General features: G+C 56.8%; 1 protein-coding gene across 3 annotated transcripts in view; it reads right to left on the bottom strand.

Moving 5' to 3' along the window:
* Window positions 1–355: 355 nt before the first annotated feature.
* The window catches only part of KCNQ4 (potassium voltage-gated channel subfamily Q member 4), a 56,720-nt gene continuing 42,909 nt past the window's right edge, over window positions 356–14,166 (bottom strand). For 2 of the 3 annotated variants that reach the window (XM_059919929.1, XM_059919930.1), the window contains exons 10-14: window positions 9,640–9,860; window positions 7,818–7,917; window positions 5,536–5,667; window positions 3,116–3,245; window positions 356–2,536 (exon numbers count right to left, since the gene is read on the bottom strand). In XM_059919929.1, coding sequence (XP_059775912.1) covers window positions 2,324–2,536; window positions 3,116–3,245; window positions 5,536–5,667; window positions 7,818–7,917; window positions 9,640–9,860 — 796 coding nt within the window. In that variant the 3' untranslated portion in view covers window positions 356–2,323. The remainder of the gene's footprint in view (window positions 2,537–3,115; window positions 3,246–5,535; window positions 5,668–7,817; window positions 7,918–9,639; window positions 9,861–14,166) is intronic. The other variant, XM_059919931.1, reaches the window with a different exon arrangement.

The raw sequence follows: 14,166 nt of genomic DNA, 5'->3' as shown, positions 1-14,166 counted from the left end.
GCTGAGACAGAAGAGAGATCCCTGACACATTTAAGCACCTAGATCTAGCTGTGCATGAAGCCAAATCTATCCTCTGGACTTCTTAGTTATCTGGGCCAATAAATTTCTGCCTCCCTCCCTTTCCTTCCTTCCTTCCTTCCTTCCTCCCTCCCTCCCTCCCTCCCTTCCTCTTAAGGCTTATCGGGTTGCGTTTCTGTTGTTTACAACCAGAGTCCTGACTAATCCAAATCTCCTCGTCCTCCTGTGCAGCATTGGTGGTATAGTGGTGAGCATAGCTGCCTTCCAAATCTCCTCATCCCCACCCCCAGACCAGGTGCCCCACTCCACAGGCACTGAACAGCCAAGACCAACCACCTCCTGCTGAAAACTTTAATGAAATCAATAAGTTAATAAGTTAACAAAGTGAGGTACTTGCATATCCGAGAACCGGGTTGGTGGGGAACCTTGATCGTGGAAGCAGGAAGGGCTTCTTCCCAAGTCTCCTTTGGTCATAGGATAATCCCATTCTCCTGCCCCTCTCCACAGCTCTGTCTCTCAGGGGGCGGAGGTGTGGCTCTCTGGGGACAGTGCAGTGCAGGTGAGGTGAGCCAGGATAGGCTCCATCCAGGGCATGACGGTCACATGCAGAGGGCACGTGGGGGCAGAGGCTGGGCACCATGGGGCTGAGCAAGATCCAACCTCAGCCCTGGCGCTGGTGCATGCAGGTCCCCAGTCATGAGATGCAGGCAGCTGGGCCTGGGCCCCTTATTCCCTGGTGCCCCACAAAGGGTCACCATTGGTCCAATACCCATCACCCTCCTGCCACTTGCACTGGCTTTGCAGAAGAAGGACGAAGGGGTAGGGATACCAAAGAGGTGCTGGGGGCCTGGAGTGGATGGGGGCTTATGCAGTATGGGGGCTGCCAAATGAAGTGAAAAGTGGAGTATGGAAGGAGGGGAAACAGTGCATGTGAGCGCCATATGCACAGTTGGTGCCTGACAAATGGTACTCGCTAGATGCCTTATTATTCTCTCTGGGAGTGAGTTAGAGTAACTAGGAAGAGGGCAAGCCTAGATGGAAGTGGGCCTGATAACCCTGGGGAAGGGTCTGTGGTCTTTCCAGTGCTGTCCAGGCCCCAGAGGCCTAGGCCTGAGTTGTGCTGTGGGGACGCTAAGGAGGGCCCTCGGGGGCAGGCAGAGGCAGCAGTTAGGGCTCCTGGACCTGTGAGGAGTAGATCTTCTTGAGAAAGGGGAGCTGGTAAAGTTCTGGAGACCTGGAGTCACATCAGAGCTCCCTCTCCTGCCTGGATGTAGTTGGTAGGAGTGGACATTGCCCTGCAAGGCCAGTCCACTGGCCTCAGCTGCAGAGGCCCAGGAAAGGCTGAGTGGCTCTGTGCTCAAGTCTCCAAGTGTGGATGATTGTGTGTGTCAGCGCAAGTGTGAGAGACTTCCTGCAGTTTCCTGGGGAAACTGTAGGGGCATGTTTGTGTGACCGTGGGAGTATTGTCTGTGGGAGGTTGGGGGGAGAACACAGAAACTTGTGCTGTCGAAGGTGTCTAGGGCCAGAGGGGAGTGAACATTGGCAGGAAGAGGGAGCCCCTGGGAGGGGACACCTGCAAATGGGAAGAAAGGCCCAGACACTGCCCTTTGGGAAGCAAGGGAGAAACAGGCCCCATGCTGGGAGGTGAGCAGTTGATAAGCCAAAGAACAGGGATGGGGGTCATAGCCAAGCAGCCTGAGACCAGCTACTGCTGGGGGCCCATCTCCCAGTGGGGGAGGGGCAGAGGGACCCCATGGGGGTCCCCAAAGTTGCATATTTAACATAGTTTGCATATATGGTGCCCACCTGCCTTGCGGCAGGGTCCTGTGCTTGTGGATACCTGTGTGGGCACCGTGGGCCCACCCCCAAGTGGGGCGGGGACTTGGCGGGAAGGCTTCCCTGCTCTGTCCAAAGGGCGGGCCAAAGACCTCACCTTGCATAGCTGGAAGCTGAGTCAGGGCCCAGGACCCCAGTGCCCTGCTCCCACTCCCGGAGCAATGCCCCTGCCCGGCGGGCCGTGTCGGGCCTTGATGGAACGGGCAGGGCACTGGGGGGCCCAGAGGCCGCGGGACAGCCGCCGCTGCTGCCCTCCGTGCGGCCTGGCATCTCACGCTCCTGAGGTGGGGAGGGTCGCTGGCACCCACATCGGGTATCTCGCCCACCCAGGCAGCTCAATACTGCGTGTGGCCTCTCTCCCCACGAGGGAGCGAGTTCAAGTAAGAGAGGAGTCCGGAGGCCTCAGAGGGAGGGTCCGAGCGCCAGGCCGAGGGGCTGGCCGTGAGCTACCCCGCCCCTGAGAAGCCCCTCAGTCCATGTTGGTGCTGACAGAGCGGGAGATGCTGAGCGTCTGTGCGGAGACGGAGATGTCCTCGTGGTCCACAGGGCTGTGGTAGTCGGAGGTGATGTCGGGGTCGAAGAGCGGCACTTGCACGGTGCCCAGGCTGGCCGAGGTGCCAGAGCGCAGGCAGCGCGAGTAGAAGCCCAATAGCAGGTCCAGCTTGTGCTCGATGGACTGCACCTGGGGACGGGGCGCGCGGCTGGAAGCGGGACCTGGCCGGGACTGGAGGCGGGACTTGGGGGCGGGACGCGGCTGGGAGGCGGGGCTTGCCCGGGGAGGGTCACATCTGGGAGACACAGCTCCTCCGGGAGGAGCGAGTGCGACAGGAAAGGCGGAGCTTGGACGGAGGGCGGAACGAAGCTGGGAACCTGGGGTTTATTCCCCGCCCCGCCCCTCATGAACGAAATTTAGTTGTGATTGGTTGGGATAGTCCGGGTGATCGATAGAGACAAGTGAGGAGGGGGTCAGATGAAGTAGGTGGGACTTCGACGGGCTTATCTGAGACGCTAGCAACGTAGGGCGGGGCTTGGCCGGAGGGGGTGGGTTTATCGGGGTCATTTAGCAGGAGTGGGCGGGCCTCCTGGGAGGCGGGGCTTATCTGTAGGGCGGGGTCGGTCGGGCAGTGGATGCCTGCCCCGCGGGTGCTCCGGGCTGCTCTGAGAAACGCACCCTCCCCTTGGGCTTGACCCGGGGGCATTCCAGAGCTTCTTGGTCGACGACTAGCTCCACCACACCAGCGAAACTCCCTCCGACACTCACCTGCTTCTCCACCTTGACCACGCGTCCCATCATACTGATTTCATCCACCGCCTCCGTGTCGGAGGGCCCTTTGTCGCCCTTCTCCCGGGCCTTCCGGTCCCCGGGGCCCCGGCCGACAATCTGGTCCACCCTGTGGGGAAAGGGAACTGTCAAAGGGCCCAGGCACTCGCCACAACTCTCTCCTACAAGAATTCGAGTTTGCCTGCAGAAAGGGGAGAGAGACATCCTGCACGGTGGGAGCAGGCAATCTGAGGGAGGGGCCGGTTTGATCTGCCAAATGGAGGCCGAGTTAAACGGAGGTACCCGGCCGCTGCTTTGAGGGTTTTCCAACCAGGCGAGCAAAGGCACCACACGCAAGCATGACAAGTAAAACAGCTGCCTGACGGGAGCACAGGCGGGCAACGGTGGACTGGGTAGAGGGAGAGACGAAAGTAGGAATGTGAGTTATAAGGGGGACAAGGCTGGAGCTGGATGCACGTTATTTTTCTACTCCTCTTTATAGCAAAATTATTGAAAGTGTTAGCTCTATCCTCTATCTTCAATTTCTCTCCTTCCTTCCTCTCCAAAACCTCCCCAATCAGGCTTTCATTCATCCATTTCATTTCATCCATTTCACCAAAACTACTGTTGTCAAGTTCCCAAATGACCTCCACGTTGTTAAATTTGATTCTCATTATACTTGACCTGTTAGCAGTGCTCGGCACATCTGATCACCCCTTCTTCCTGCATGTTCTTCATCTGGACTCCCAAACATCAGCCTCGCCCAGTTCTCCTCCTACCTCACTCACCGCTCCTTCTCAGTCTCCTTTGCTGGTTCCTCCTTTATCTCCACAACCTCTAAACATTGCAGGACCCAAGGCTCATTCCTGAGACTTCTTTTTTTCTATTTACTCTCACTCGCTAACTGATGTCTTCAGTTCCAGATTTTCAATTCCTCTATACACTGTTGACACCAAATCTATATCTCCAGCCTATACCTCTCCTCCAAACTCCACACTCCTCTGCCAGATCAACACTCCATTTAGATGTCTGATGGGCATCACAAACCCAACATGTCCCAACTTTCCTGATCAAAACTTGCTCCACTCATTGACTTCCCCCATGTCAATAAACAGCAACTTTTTTCCTCTTGCTCAAGCCAAAACCTTGGCTTTATCCTTGATTCTCTCCCTCTCTCTCTTTTATTCTCTTACACCCCGTCCAAAAACGCTGTCAGCTCTACCTTCAAAATATATCGAGAATATGACCATTTCTCCCCACCTCAACTGCTGCCACCTGGTCCAAGTCCCCATCATCTCTTGCCTGGATGTCTGAAGTAGCTTCCTCAATGGTCTCCCTACTTCCACCCTAGCCCCTTATAGGCCATTCTCAACACAGCATCCAGGGTGATCCTTTTAAAATATACCTCAGATTTCATCAGTCCTTTGCTCAAGGACCTCCAATGCTTGCATCTTACTCTGATGAATGCCAACATCTTTGCAGTGGCCTACAGGGCTTTATATAGTCTAAGTGCCATTAGCCTTCTAACCTCATCTCCTGCTTCCCTCATGCCAGGACAGGCGCACTGGCCTGCTTGCTGTTCCTAAATCATCATCCCAGGCACCTGCCCATCTCAAGGCCTTTACACTTGCTGTTCCCTCTGGAAACTCTTTATTTAAACAACAACCATGGGACTGTTTGCCTCACCTTCAATTTTTTTTTTCTCAAATGTCACCTTCTCGCCTATTTAAAAATCACAAATCCCAACACCCTAACCCTTATTTTTCTCCTTAGCCTTTATCATCAATTGACATATTCTAGTTTCACTTACTATCATCTGTTCTCCTTCCACTGGCATGAAAGCTCCATGAGGGCAGGAGCCATTTGCTTTCTACCATATCCCCACTGTCTGGTAAGTAACAAATAAATGCCCAATAACTATTTCTTGAGAGAACAAATGAATGGGCAGTGAGAATGCAAGCCACAAGAGGAAAAGGACGAGTTGTAGGTGATTGGGGTCTTGGTGTGAGAATCTTCCTATACGCTGGGTGGAGAGAAGAGGTGCTGGAGGATTCCAGAGGCAAGAGGTGAGCAGTATTGAGGACAATTTGCCTATTCCCTTAGGAGATGGGAGTTCACTGATTATCTTAAGCCTGTTACTTCAGGACGAGAAAATAGTCATCTAAAGACGTTCCTGAGACAAGCAGGTCAGTAGGGTTCGCAGGGAGGACCTGCGGCTTGGCGTTTCTTCAGGTTCAATAACAGGTGCGGGCTCTGGCTGCAGCGCGCTGCAGGCCAGAAACTCCAGCTCCCGCAGCGGCCCCTAGGGGGCGCTCGGGGCTCCGTTCGGGCACCGGCAGATGGGCTCCAGCGGACCTCGTGCGGGGGTTGGTGCCGCAGCCGCCCTGCCCCCCTCCCCCGTCGGGGGCCGGCTCACCCACCGGGCCTGCAGACTCTTGATCCGGCCCAGCATGTCCAGGTGCCCTGCGGAGTACTGCTCGATGACGTCCTTCACGTCGTATGGTCGTAGCGTCTCCTTGAATTTCCTTTTGGCTACCAGGAACTTCAGGATCCTGTCGGGGGAGGGGGTCTCAGAGGACAGGGATTCTTTTCCAGCCCCCTCTCCGTCCTTTGCTACCTTGTCCAGCACGAGGGCAGCTCCTGCTTGGGCCACCGCAAACAGCCACTGCCGGGTGTCCAGCCTGCCTACCTACCCACCGCGCTTCTGCCCCGGCCCCCTAAGTTTGTTTGGTATTCTTTAATGTGCCTGTATCTGCGGTCACCTGGGAGGGCAGGGACTGGGCCTGGTTTCTCTCTGCTGGGTGGGACACAAGGTAGGCATCTGTGAACACTGCTGCTGATGACAGCTTAGGGGAAGACATTTTTGCATATGCCTGTTAGCACTGCTGTGCTGGACCCTGGGCACCCAAAAGGGCATCAGATCCAATCCCTGGCCTCAGGAACACTGGTCTGGGGTGGGAGACGGAGAGGACACAGACAATTATGGGGTGACAAGGGTCATGTCAAGGAATGGAGAAAGAGGACTGGGGACCATGAGAAGGGAGAGCTTGGGTGGGGAGGTCAGGGGACAAGTCTTAAGAGTGATACTTTGCAGTCCCAGGGCAAGAGGAGGGGAATGAAGGGAGGCTTTCTGGACACAGACAGGCAAGGAGATGTGTGAGTGAGAGTCAGTCAGAGTAGCTGGAACAGGACGTGAAGGAAAAGGGTTAATCCATGGGAGGCAGGGGAGGTGTGTGTGTATGTGTTGCGGGGCTGGGGTGGGGGGTTACCCTGAAGAGCTCTGAATGCCCGGCAGCGACTGGGCACTGGGAGGTCGGGGCAGTGGGGACGGCCGTGTGGCTTCCTCTGCTTCAGCATAACCATCCTCTGCACGCCTGTGTGGAGGATGCCCCGGACCGGCAGAGTCCCGGGTGGGAAGACCCACTGCAGGGGAAGAGCTGGGAGAGGGCAGTGGGGTGGAGACACAGGACAGCTCTGAGCTGTGCAGGAGAGAGGACTGAAAGGCTTCTGAGTCTGAGTCCAGCACGACCCCATGGCTTGGGCACAGGGTGGATGGCGGTGCCACTGCCTGACATGGGGACATGGGAGGAGGAACAGGATTGGGGCATGCTGGGTGTGAGGCGCCAAGGAGAGCTGACCTGAGCCAGGGGGCAGCTCAGGCGTTGTGTTTCAGAAGCTGGGCACTTGGAGGGGAGAGACAGGATGTGTAAAAAGCGGGTGGGGAGAGGCCTCAGACTCTCTGGGAGGAGGGTGTCCAGGCAGGTGCATGAGGCAGGGAGGAGAGGGCGTGAGTCTAGAAGGCCTAGAGGTGAAGCTGGAGCGGCAGGGTGGAGACAGAGACTAGGCCAGAACTCCATTCCAAGGAGGCTGGGGCCAGATCCCTGGCTGTACGGCTAAAGGGCTCAGGAGACTCTGGCCCCCTCTGAATTGTTGAGGGAGACAGCCAGTAAAGCCAGTAGGGCAGGGGCCTTCAAACTTTTTGACCAAGACCCACCATAAGAAATACAGTTTACAGAAGCTAGTATACACACACACACACACGCGCACACACAACTGAAATAGAAGTTTCATAAACATTTTTATTCTTACTATGAGGGATGCACTCTGATACTTTCTATTCTTTTTTTTTTAATGTTGACCATGGCCCCCTAAGTTGATTTCACTAAGTTGATTTCAAACTGTTGTGACCTGTGGTTTGAAAAACACTGCTCTGGAGGAAGTCCTGGGGGAAACAGACAGGCAGAGGTCAAGACACCCAAGGAGAGACAGTAAGTCTGAGTCACAGAGGCAAGAGGAGGATGAGACTGAGACACAGAGATGGAGCAAAACTGCATGTAAGACGGAGACCCAGGGAGAAACAGGCAGATGCCGATACCAGCTAGGCAGAGAGAAATAAAGAGAAGAGAGCCTGACATGAAGTAAGAGAGAAGGGGAGAGAAGCAGAGAGGACACCGCAGGTGTGAGCAGAGGGACCACGACGGGCAGCGGTGCCCACCGCCCCACCCGGCCAGCCGTCCAGACACGATGTGTCTGCACAAAGCCTGCTGGGAGCCATATGCCACCTCTCCACCCCGCCCGTCTTCCACTGAGGGTACCAGGCAGGCAGCAGCTGGTGTGCTGGGAGCTAGGCCAGGCCTGGCCATGAGAGCAGGCCCCAGATGGGGAGCAGCAGTGGGCGGCCCGCCTCCAGCCTCAGCCTCACCTGACAGAGCGGATGACCGTCTTCACAGCGGGCATGACGTCGTCCACTGTGAGTTCACACTGGTAGGTCTTCTCCTCTGCCACTTCCTCCGAGGGGCCCTCTGAAAAGTCGGGGGCAGGGGGACAGGTGGTGGCAGCAGAAGGGGCCGTGCCCAACCCCTACCACCACCCTTAGAGGTACGGAGAGGGAGACAGAGCCTCAGGAAGGGCCCAGAACCTTCCTGGGGGCACAAAGCAGACCAGGTTCCTCCCCCCCTGGCTGTCCTACCCAGAGTGAAAACCTCCGTTTGCTGCATGCCCATCTGCCCCGTGTAAACATCTGCCTGGTGGCTGGTGAGCAGGAGCTGCTTTAGGGCACATGTGGTCTGGCCCGGGGTAAAGCGCACACAGCCCTAGAGGAAGTCCCACCTGTCCCAGCACGCAGGCCGGTGAGCCCCAAAGACAAGGGGCTCGAGGCCTCTGCACACAATTGGCGCACACAGCCTCATCCTTCAGCCTGGAGCCAATCAAGGGGCTGGCTCCCACCCCCAGCTCTGCTACTGACGAAGTCCCTAAACCAAGTCATTCTCCCTCCCACCCCCATGAGAGAAACAGCTTCTCCGAGGCTGGTGCCCTGCACTGCACAGACAGGTAATGCTATCCTGGCCTCACAGGGGCAGGAGGGGCAGGAGGCCAGGCAGCTTCTTGGCAGGGAAGAGGAGGCCCCGGGCACCAGCCATGCCCAGACTTCCAGCACCTCCCAAAGACTGGTTTGTGGGGTTCTGTAACTTTCCAGGAAAGGGCTGCCCGAGTGGTCAGCCAGCAGCATGTTGGGGGCTGATACAGCACGGACAGAGGCAGCATGGCTGGGTCCCCTCCCTCCGAGGTTCCCGTCCCCAACCTCCATCCTTGTCTACCCCCCCAACTCCTTTTCCCACCCAGGGCCCTGAAGCAGGTCAAAGCTGGGAGAAGTCTTCCAGGGGACTTGGTCCAACCCTCTTGTATTCCAGAAGAAGACACCGAGGCACAGAAAGGGGCAGTATCCTACCTAGGTCATGGAGCTCGAACTCAAAAAAGTGACCTCTCTAACCAGTTAAAAGCAACCCCACCAGGTTCGCAGCCTCACATCCCCAGGCTGGGCTGGCGAAGAGGGCCAGGGTGGGGAGTGTGGGCCATGGAGCTGGACAGACGTGGTTGAGGATGCCAGCTCTACCACTCACTAGCTGAGAGAGCTCAGTCTCCACATCCATAAAATGGGGATAGAGACAGACCCTACTTCCCAGGGTTGTTGAGAGAAGTAAACAAGATAATCCAGCATGGGGCTGTACACAGTCAGGGCTCAGTTCAGCAAGGATGGCTTCCTGCTCCTTCCAGAGCATGTTTATAATACTTCTAGCTTTTGTTGAGCACTTACTATATTCCAGAACTCTTCCGTTCACCTACTGTGGATAATCTCATTTAATCCTCACAACAATCCTATGAAGTAGATATGCTTCTTGTTCCCATTTTATAGATGTGGAAAATGAGGCCCAGGGAGATTAAGTTACCTGCCCAAGATAAGTGACAAAGCCAGGATTCAAACCCAGGCAGACTGGCTCCAAAGCCTGTGCTCCTAACTACTACCAAATGCCACCTCTACATTCTCCTCTGATTCTCAAACTGTCTGGAGCATCAGCAAAGCAGGTATTATGATGCCCATTTTACAGACCGGAAGACTGGTGCCCAAAGATAGTCAATCTGCTACAAAGCTGGGGCTAGAACCAAGTATTTCCACCCCCAGCCCAGACTCTGTGTCCGCCCTGCCACCCTCAGCAGGTCCTGGCCCCAGACCCGCAGGGGCTCACCCTCAGTGGAGGCGCGGGGTTTGAGTCTCAGGGAGGCCCGGAAGCGTGTGCGGTCGTTGAAGCTCCAGCTCTTCTGCACCTTGCTGGGGCTGCTGGCCTCCCCAACCTGCTCGCTGCTCGGGGAAGTGGGCATCGGTGGAGGTGCTAGGTGCTGCTTGGAGGGGCCTGTCCGCCGCTGGGAGCTGCCCATGCGGATGCGGTCTTTGATACCCATCCGGCTGCTGGCACAGCAGGTCGGGTGGGGGAGAGAGCCGAGTTAGCAGGAGCTGGGGGCCGGTGAGAGTGGGGACAGTGCTGACTTAGGGCTTGGGGGCAGCTACTGGGGCTGATTCTCCACCAAGGGGAGACTTCCTGGGATGGGACAAGGGTGTGGTGAGGGGGGCCCTGACTCCTATGAGAAGCTGATCCAGGGTCAGTCTGAACAACTCCCCTCCCCACTCCCACCTCCCACCCCTTGTTGCCCAGACAGATAAGGGGTGCACAGGAGACAGATGTCAGAGTGGAAAGAGTGACAGAAACCCAAGAAGGGAGTTAGAGACAGACAGGGGGACGGGGGAGCTGGGCCTGGCCCAGGCAGGTGGGTGGGTGGAGGTGGTGACCCCTTTGAGGACAGACAGGCTGCTGAGGGATGGAGAAGCTCACCTGGCCATGCACACTAAGTTAGGCCCCCAGCTCCTCCCTGTACACAGGGGCGGGCTGTGTGGAGTTGAGGGCATGTGCATGTGTAGGGTGTGTGCTTGCATGCCCACAGGTGCCAGTGTGTGTACCTACGTCAGCATGTGTATACATGTGTCAATTTATATTTTCCTCCTTTGTCCACCACTGGAGCTATCTGACCCCACACTGGTCAGGTCAGGGCTTTAGGACCTGGTACAGTTGTACAGGCAGTGCACTGCAAAATTCCAAAGTCTCCATCACTCAGACTTCAGTGAGAATGGTGCCCCTGGAGGTGTGCAGTGCACTGGCCTGCTGGGGTTCTTGGCCCAGCATGGGCCCACAAGTATGCCCAGACCATGCCTGGTGCCCCTCCTCCCAGTGAAGGTCTATAACCTGTTCTGTGGTCTCCCCTGCCTGAGCTCTGCCCACCCAGACGGACGTCCTGCTCATGTGACCCCCCCCAGCCTCCTGAGTCTGCAGTTCAACAGCATCTACATGTCTGTGTATGTGTGAACACACGTGTGCGTATCTGTGTGTGTACTCAGACTTCCCTTCCCACACCCAAACTCCTCACCCATTCCCCAAATCTTAGAGGAAGACAGGTGAGGGGAGGCCTCAGATTCCCCGCGACAGGCCCTGCTTAACCAATACCTGGTAGAGTAACTCTGTGTCCAAGAGGTTCAAGGACCACGTTGTCGCTGTCTGAATAGGACCTATGCAAACATCCCCACCCCATGGCCTGTGGTGTCACCACTGCCTCCCTGCTGTGGCTTGCCACTTGAAGGGCCCCCTTCAGACATGTTTGGGGCCCTTCCACCCCAAATGTCCAGGGCCCTGGCTCAGGAGAGCACCAGCCAGTCTGGGAGGAATTCTGAGATGGGGCCGGGGCTGGGGGAGGACACTGTGTCACCTAGTCTCTGGAACTTTCAGATCCAGGGTTGAGGAGAGGACAGATTCTGGTTTCAGGGCAGAGTGGGAGCCATGGTCCTCCATGCCCAGGGCATGGGGGACAGAGTATAGAGCCGAGGTTCTGAGGTGAGGGAGACCTCGAAACCAGGGGCACCTTCAGCAGGTGCCTTCAGGAAGGCAACTGGGATGTAGGGCCATCCTTAGGGGTAGGAACCTCTGCCCAGAGGGGAGAGGTTACAGGTCAAGGATGGGGGCCCTGAAGATATCAGAAGAGAAGGACAGAGCGGCCCCTGCAATCCAGCATGCTGTTTGCTGGCCCAGGATCCCCTCAGCACATCCCAAAGATTCCAACCAAAGTTTGAGGATGGCTCTCCCAAACTTTCCTCCGCAGAGCTGTTCCTTCAGGCTCTCCTCATGCTGGCAAGCACCCCCAACCCCATCCGTGCAGCCCCTCCTTCTGTCCTCCACTCTTCCAAGGGGCAGAGGAAGAGAGGGGGGTGGAGAAGGCCCTGACACTCAGCCAAGTGTCAGAATGCTCCAATGGTGTTCTGGGGGAAGGGGGTGACCTCCCTGTCACGAGAAGTGTGCGAGCAAGACTGAGTTTGCACTCAGCAGGACTGATAAAGGAAGGGGGTGGGGGCTTGCCCTAGAGGTCTTGAAAGGTCCCTCTCCAGCTCTGATTCTGTGATGGTTGAAGGAGCTTCCAGCGTGGTTTGTGGGGTTCTGTAACTTTCCAGCCAGCCAGAGACCCTGGGCTCCTCTTCAAGGTAAGAAGGCACTGTTTTCCCAGGGGCGGCCCTGGATTCCAGCTCCTTGGGCAGCGCCCAGAAAATGGCTCATGTCAGCCTCTTTGGAGCCTAAAAGCTCAAAGAAAATGGAAAGAAACCTGGCACACAGTGGACATCGAAAGAGCTCCTTCCCTCCCCGGCTCCTCAGAACACACAAGGTCCAGTCTGACTGCCTGAGCCTTTTCAGCTCTCAGCCACTTCAGGTGGCAGGCTCCAGAGTTACCACCCCTATTTTACAGATACGGAAGGGGGTGACTCGGCTTCCAGGTCGTAGAGCTCCTCTGGATGGAACGAGGCCTGGAACCCAGTTTTCTGTGACTGCAGAGACTATGTTCTTTCTCTGGGACAAGCCTCCAGGATAGGGTCTTGGGCAATGATACTCAGGTGGGGGCTGTTTTGCTCACCAGGGGACATTTGGCTGGAGACATTTTTGGTTGTCACTCTGGGGGGTGCTCCTAGCATCTAGGTAGAGGCCAGGAACGCAGCTAAACATGCTGAACAATGCATGTGACAGCCCCCAACAATAAAGAATTTTCTGACTCAAAGCATCAATGGTGCCAGTGAGAAACTGATTGCAGCGTCTGTTGGTGTCTGGGGCACAGATGTGTGGGCTTGACTGGGGCTTCCCTGTGCGAGAGGGTAAGCTCGGGGCACTGGCTGCCCTCTGACTGCTCTGCTGGACCCAACCCTTGTGCCCACTCCCACAGGGATTTCTTGAAGGACCCCATCTGCCTGCCGAAGGCCAAGCTCGGCGGTGGGGGCGTGGGGGGAGGCAGCCTACCCCTTCTGGTGCTGCATACAGCCCCTCTCTTCAGGACTGGGAAACGGCGCGTGGCTGGCCTCTCCACCCTGGCCTCGCCCTTCGTGCCCACCACACCCACACAGCCCAAGGAATCTTGCAAAGGGGCAGATCTGGCCCAGAGACTCCTCGGCTTTATCCTCCAGCATGTGCCCGTGTCCTACAGCCATGGTTTCCAAGCTCATATCATAACATACCAAAGTGCACGAGGCCGACATTTATATAGCACTTCCTCTGAGCCAGGCACAGTTTGAACGGAAGCAGACCCTACGATCGTCCGCATTTTACATGGGAGGAAACGGAGGCACAGAGGGCTTATGCCCGAGGTCCCCTAGCCAGGCTCAGATCCAGAACCCGTGTTTCTAAGAAACACTGCTTCTTGATAGAGCAGCCAGGAGCTCCGTCACCCATCTCCTCCTCATGGGCCCCCTGATCCTCAAGGCTCCTGAGGCACTTTGGGAAACCCAGGACTCTGTAAGCCCAAGCTGCCAGGCAGTGCCAACAGGATAAAGCTCACATGGGGGCCCTTGGGTTCTTCGTGACCCAGCCTCAGCTCCTGACCTCCACACTGGGCTGCCTGTTCTTTGCCAAAGCCGCGCTCTCTCTCACCCTCTCCCCTTGGTGCGTGCCGCTTCCTTGGCCTGGAAGGCCCTCCCTCACACCCACTCCTTTGGGGGCCTTCTCCGGGTGAAATGCCTGACCCAAGCTCCACAGGCCCTCTGCTTCTGCCTTTAGCCGTGCTCATCACGCCGAATAGCAGTTACTCGTTGCAACTCTCTAGGCACAATGTTTTATTCATCATTGTGTTCCTAGTGCAGGGCCTGGCACAGGGCAGGTACCAAGGGATGTAGTGGCTAAATGAGGCAGCTAGAGAACTGGGCTCTGGAGTTAGCGAAGGAGGTGCCAGTCCCAGCTCCTTCAGGCATCTGCTGGGATCTAGGTGGGCAGTGGGGAGCCAGGAAGCTAAAGGCCTGGCAAAAGTCAGAGTGGGAAGGACCCTCAGAGAGCCTCTAGTTCAATCTGCCCATTCCATAGATGGGAAACTGAGGTCCAGAGAAGGGAAGCAATTTGGCCAAGATCACGCAGTGGGGGTCAGCGGCAGAGCCAGAACTCATCCCAAGGCTCCTGTAGGTGTCCCTCCTGGCAGACTGGGCACCAGACCTGGCAGACTGGGCACCAGACCTGGCAGAGGCATCCCCAGGAAGGCGAGGGGCTCGTCAGGGCCCCAAGGCAGATGGCAGGCGGCAGGCACATGCACCTTGTCTTTGGCCCATCCTGTCCCCCTCTCCAGCCCCAGAACTGGGTGGGGCAAGGAGGAGCGGGAACTGGAGGAGCAGGCGAGGGGGTACCTCGGTCTCCAGCTGGCGTGGATCC

This window comes from Balaenoptera ricei, chromosome 1 (assembly GCF_028023285.1).
Source record: "Balaenoptera ricei isolate mBalRic1 chromosome 1, mBalRic1.hap2, whole genome shotgun sequence".
Taxonomy (NCBI): domain Eukaryota; kingdom Metazoa; phylum Chordata; class Mammalia; order Artiodactyla; family Balaenopteridae; genus Balaenoptera; species Balaenoptera ricei.
This window is presented reverse-complemented; position numbering and strand designations above follow the sequence as displayed.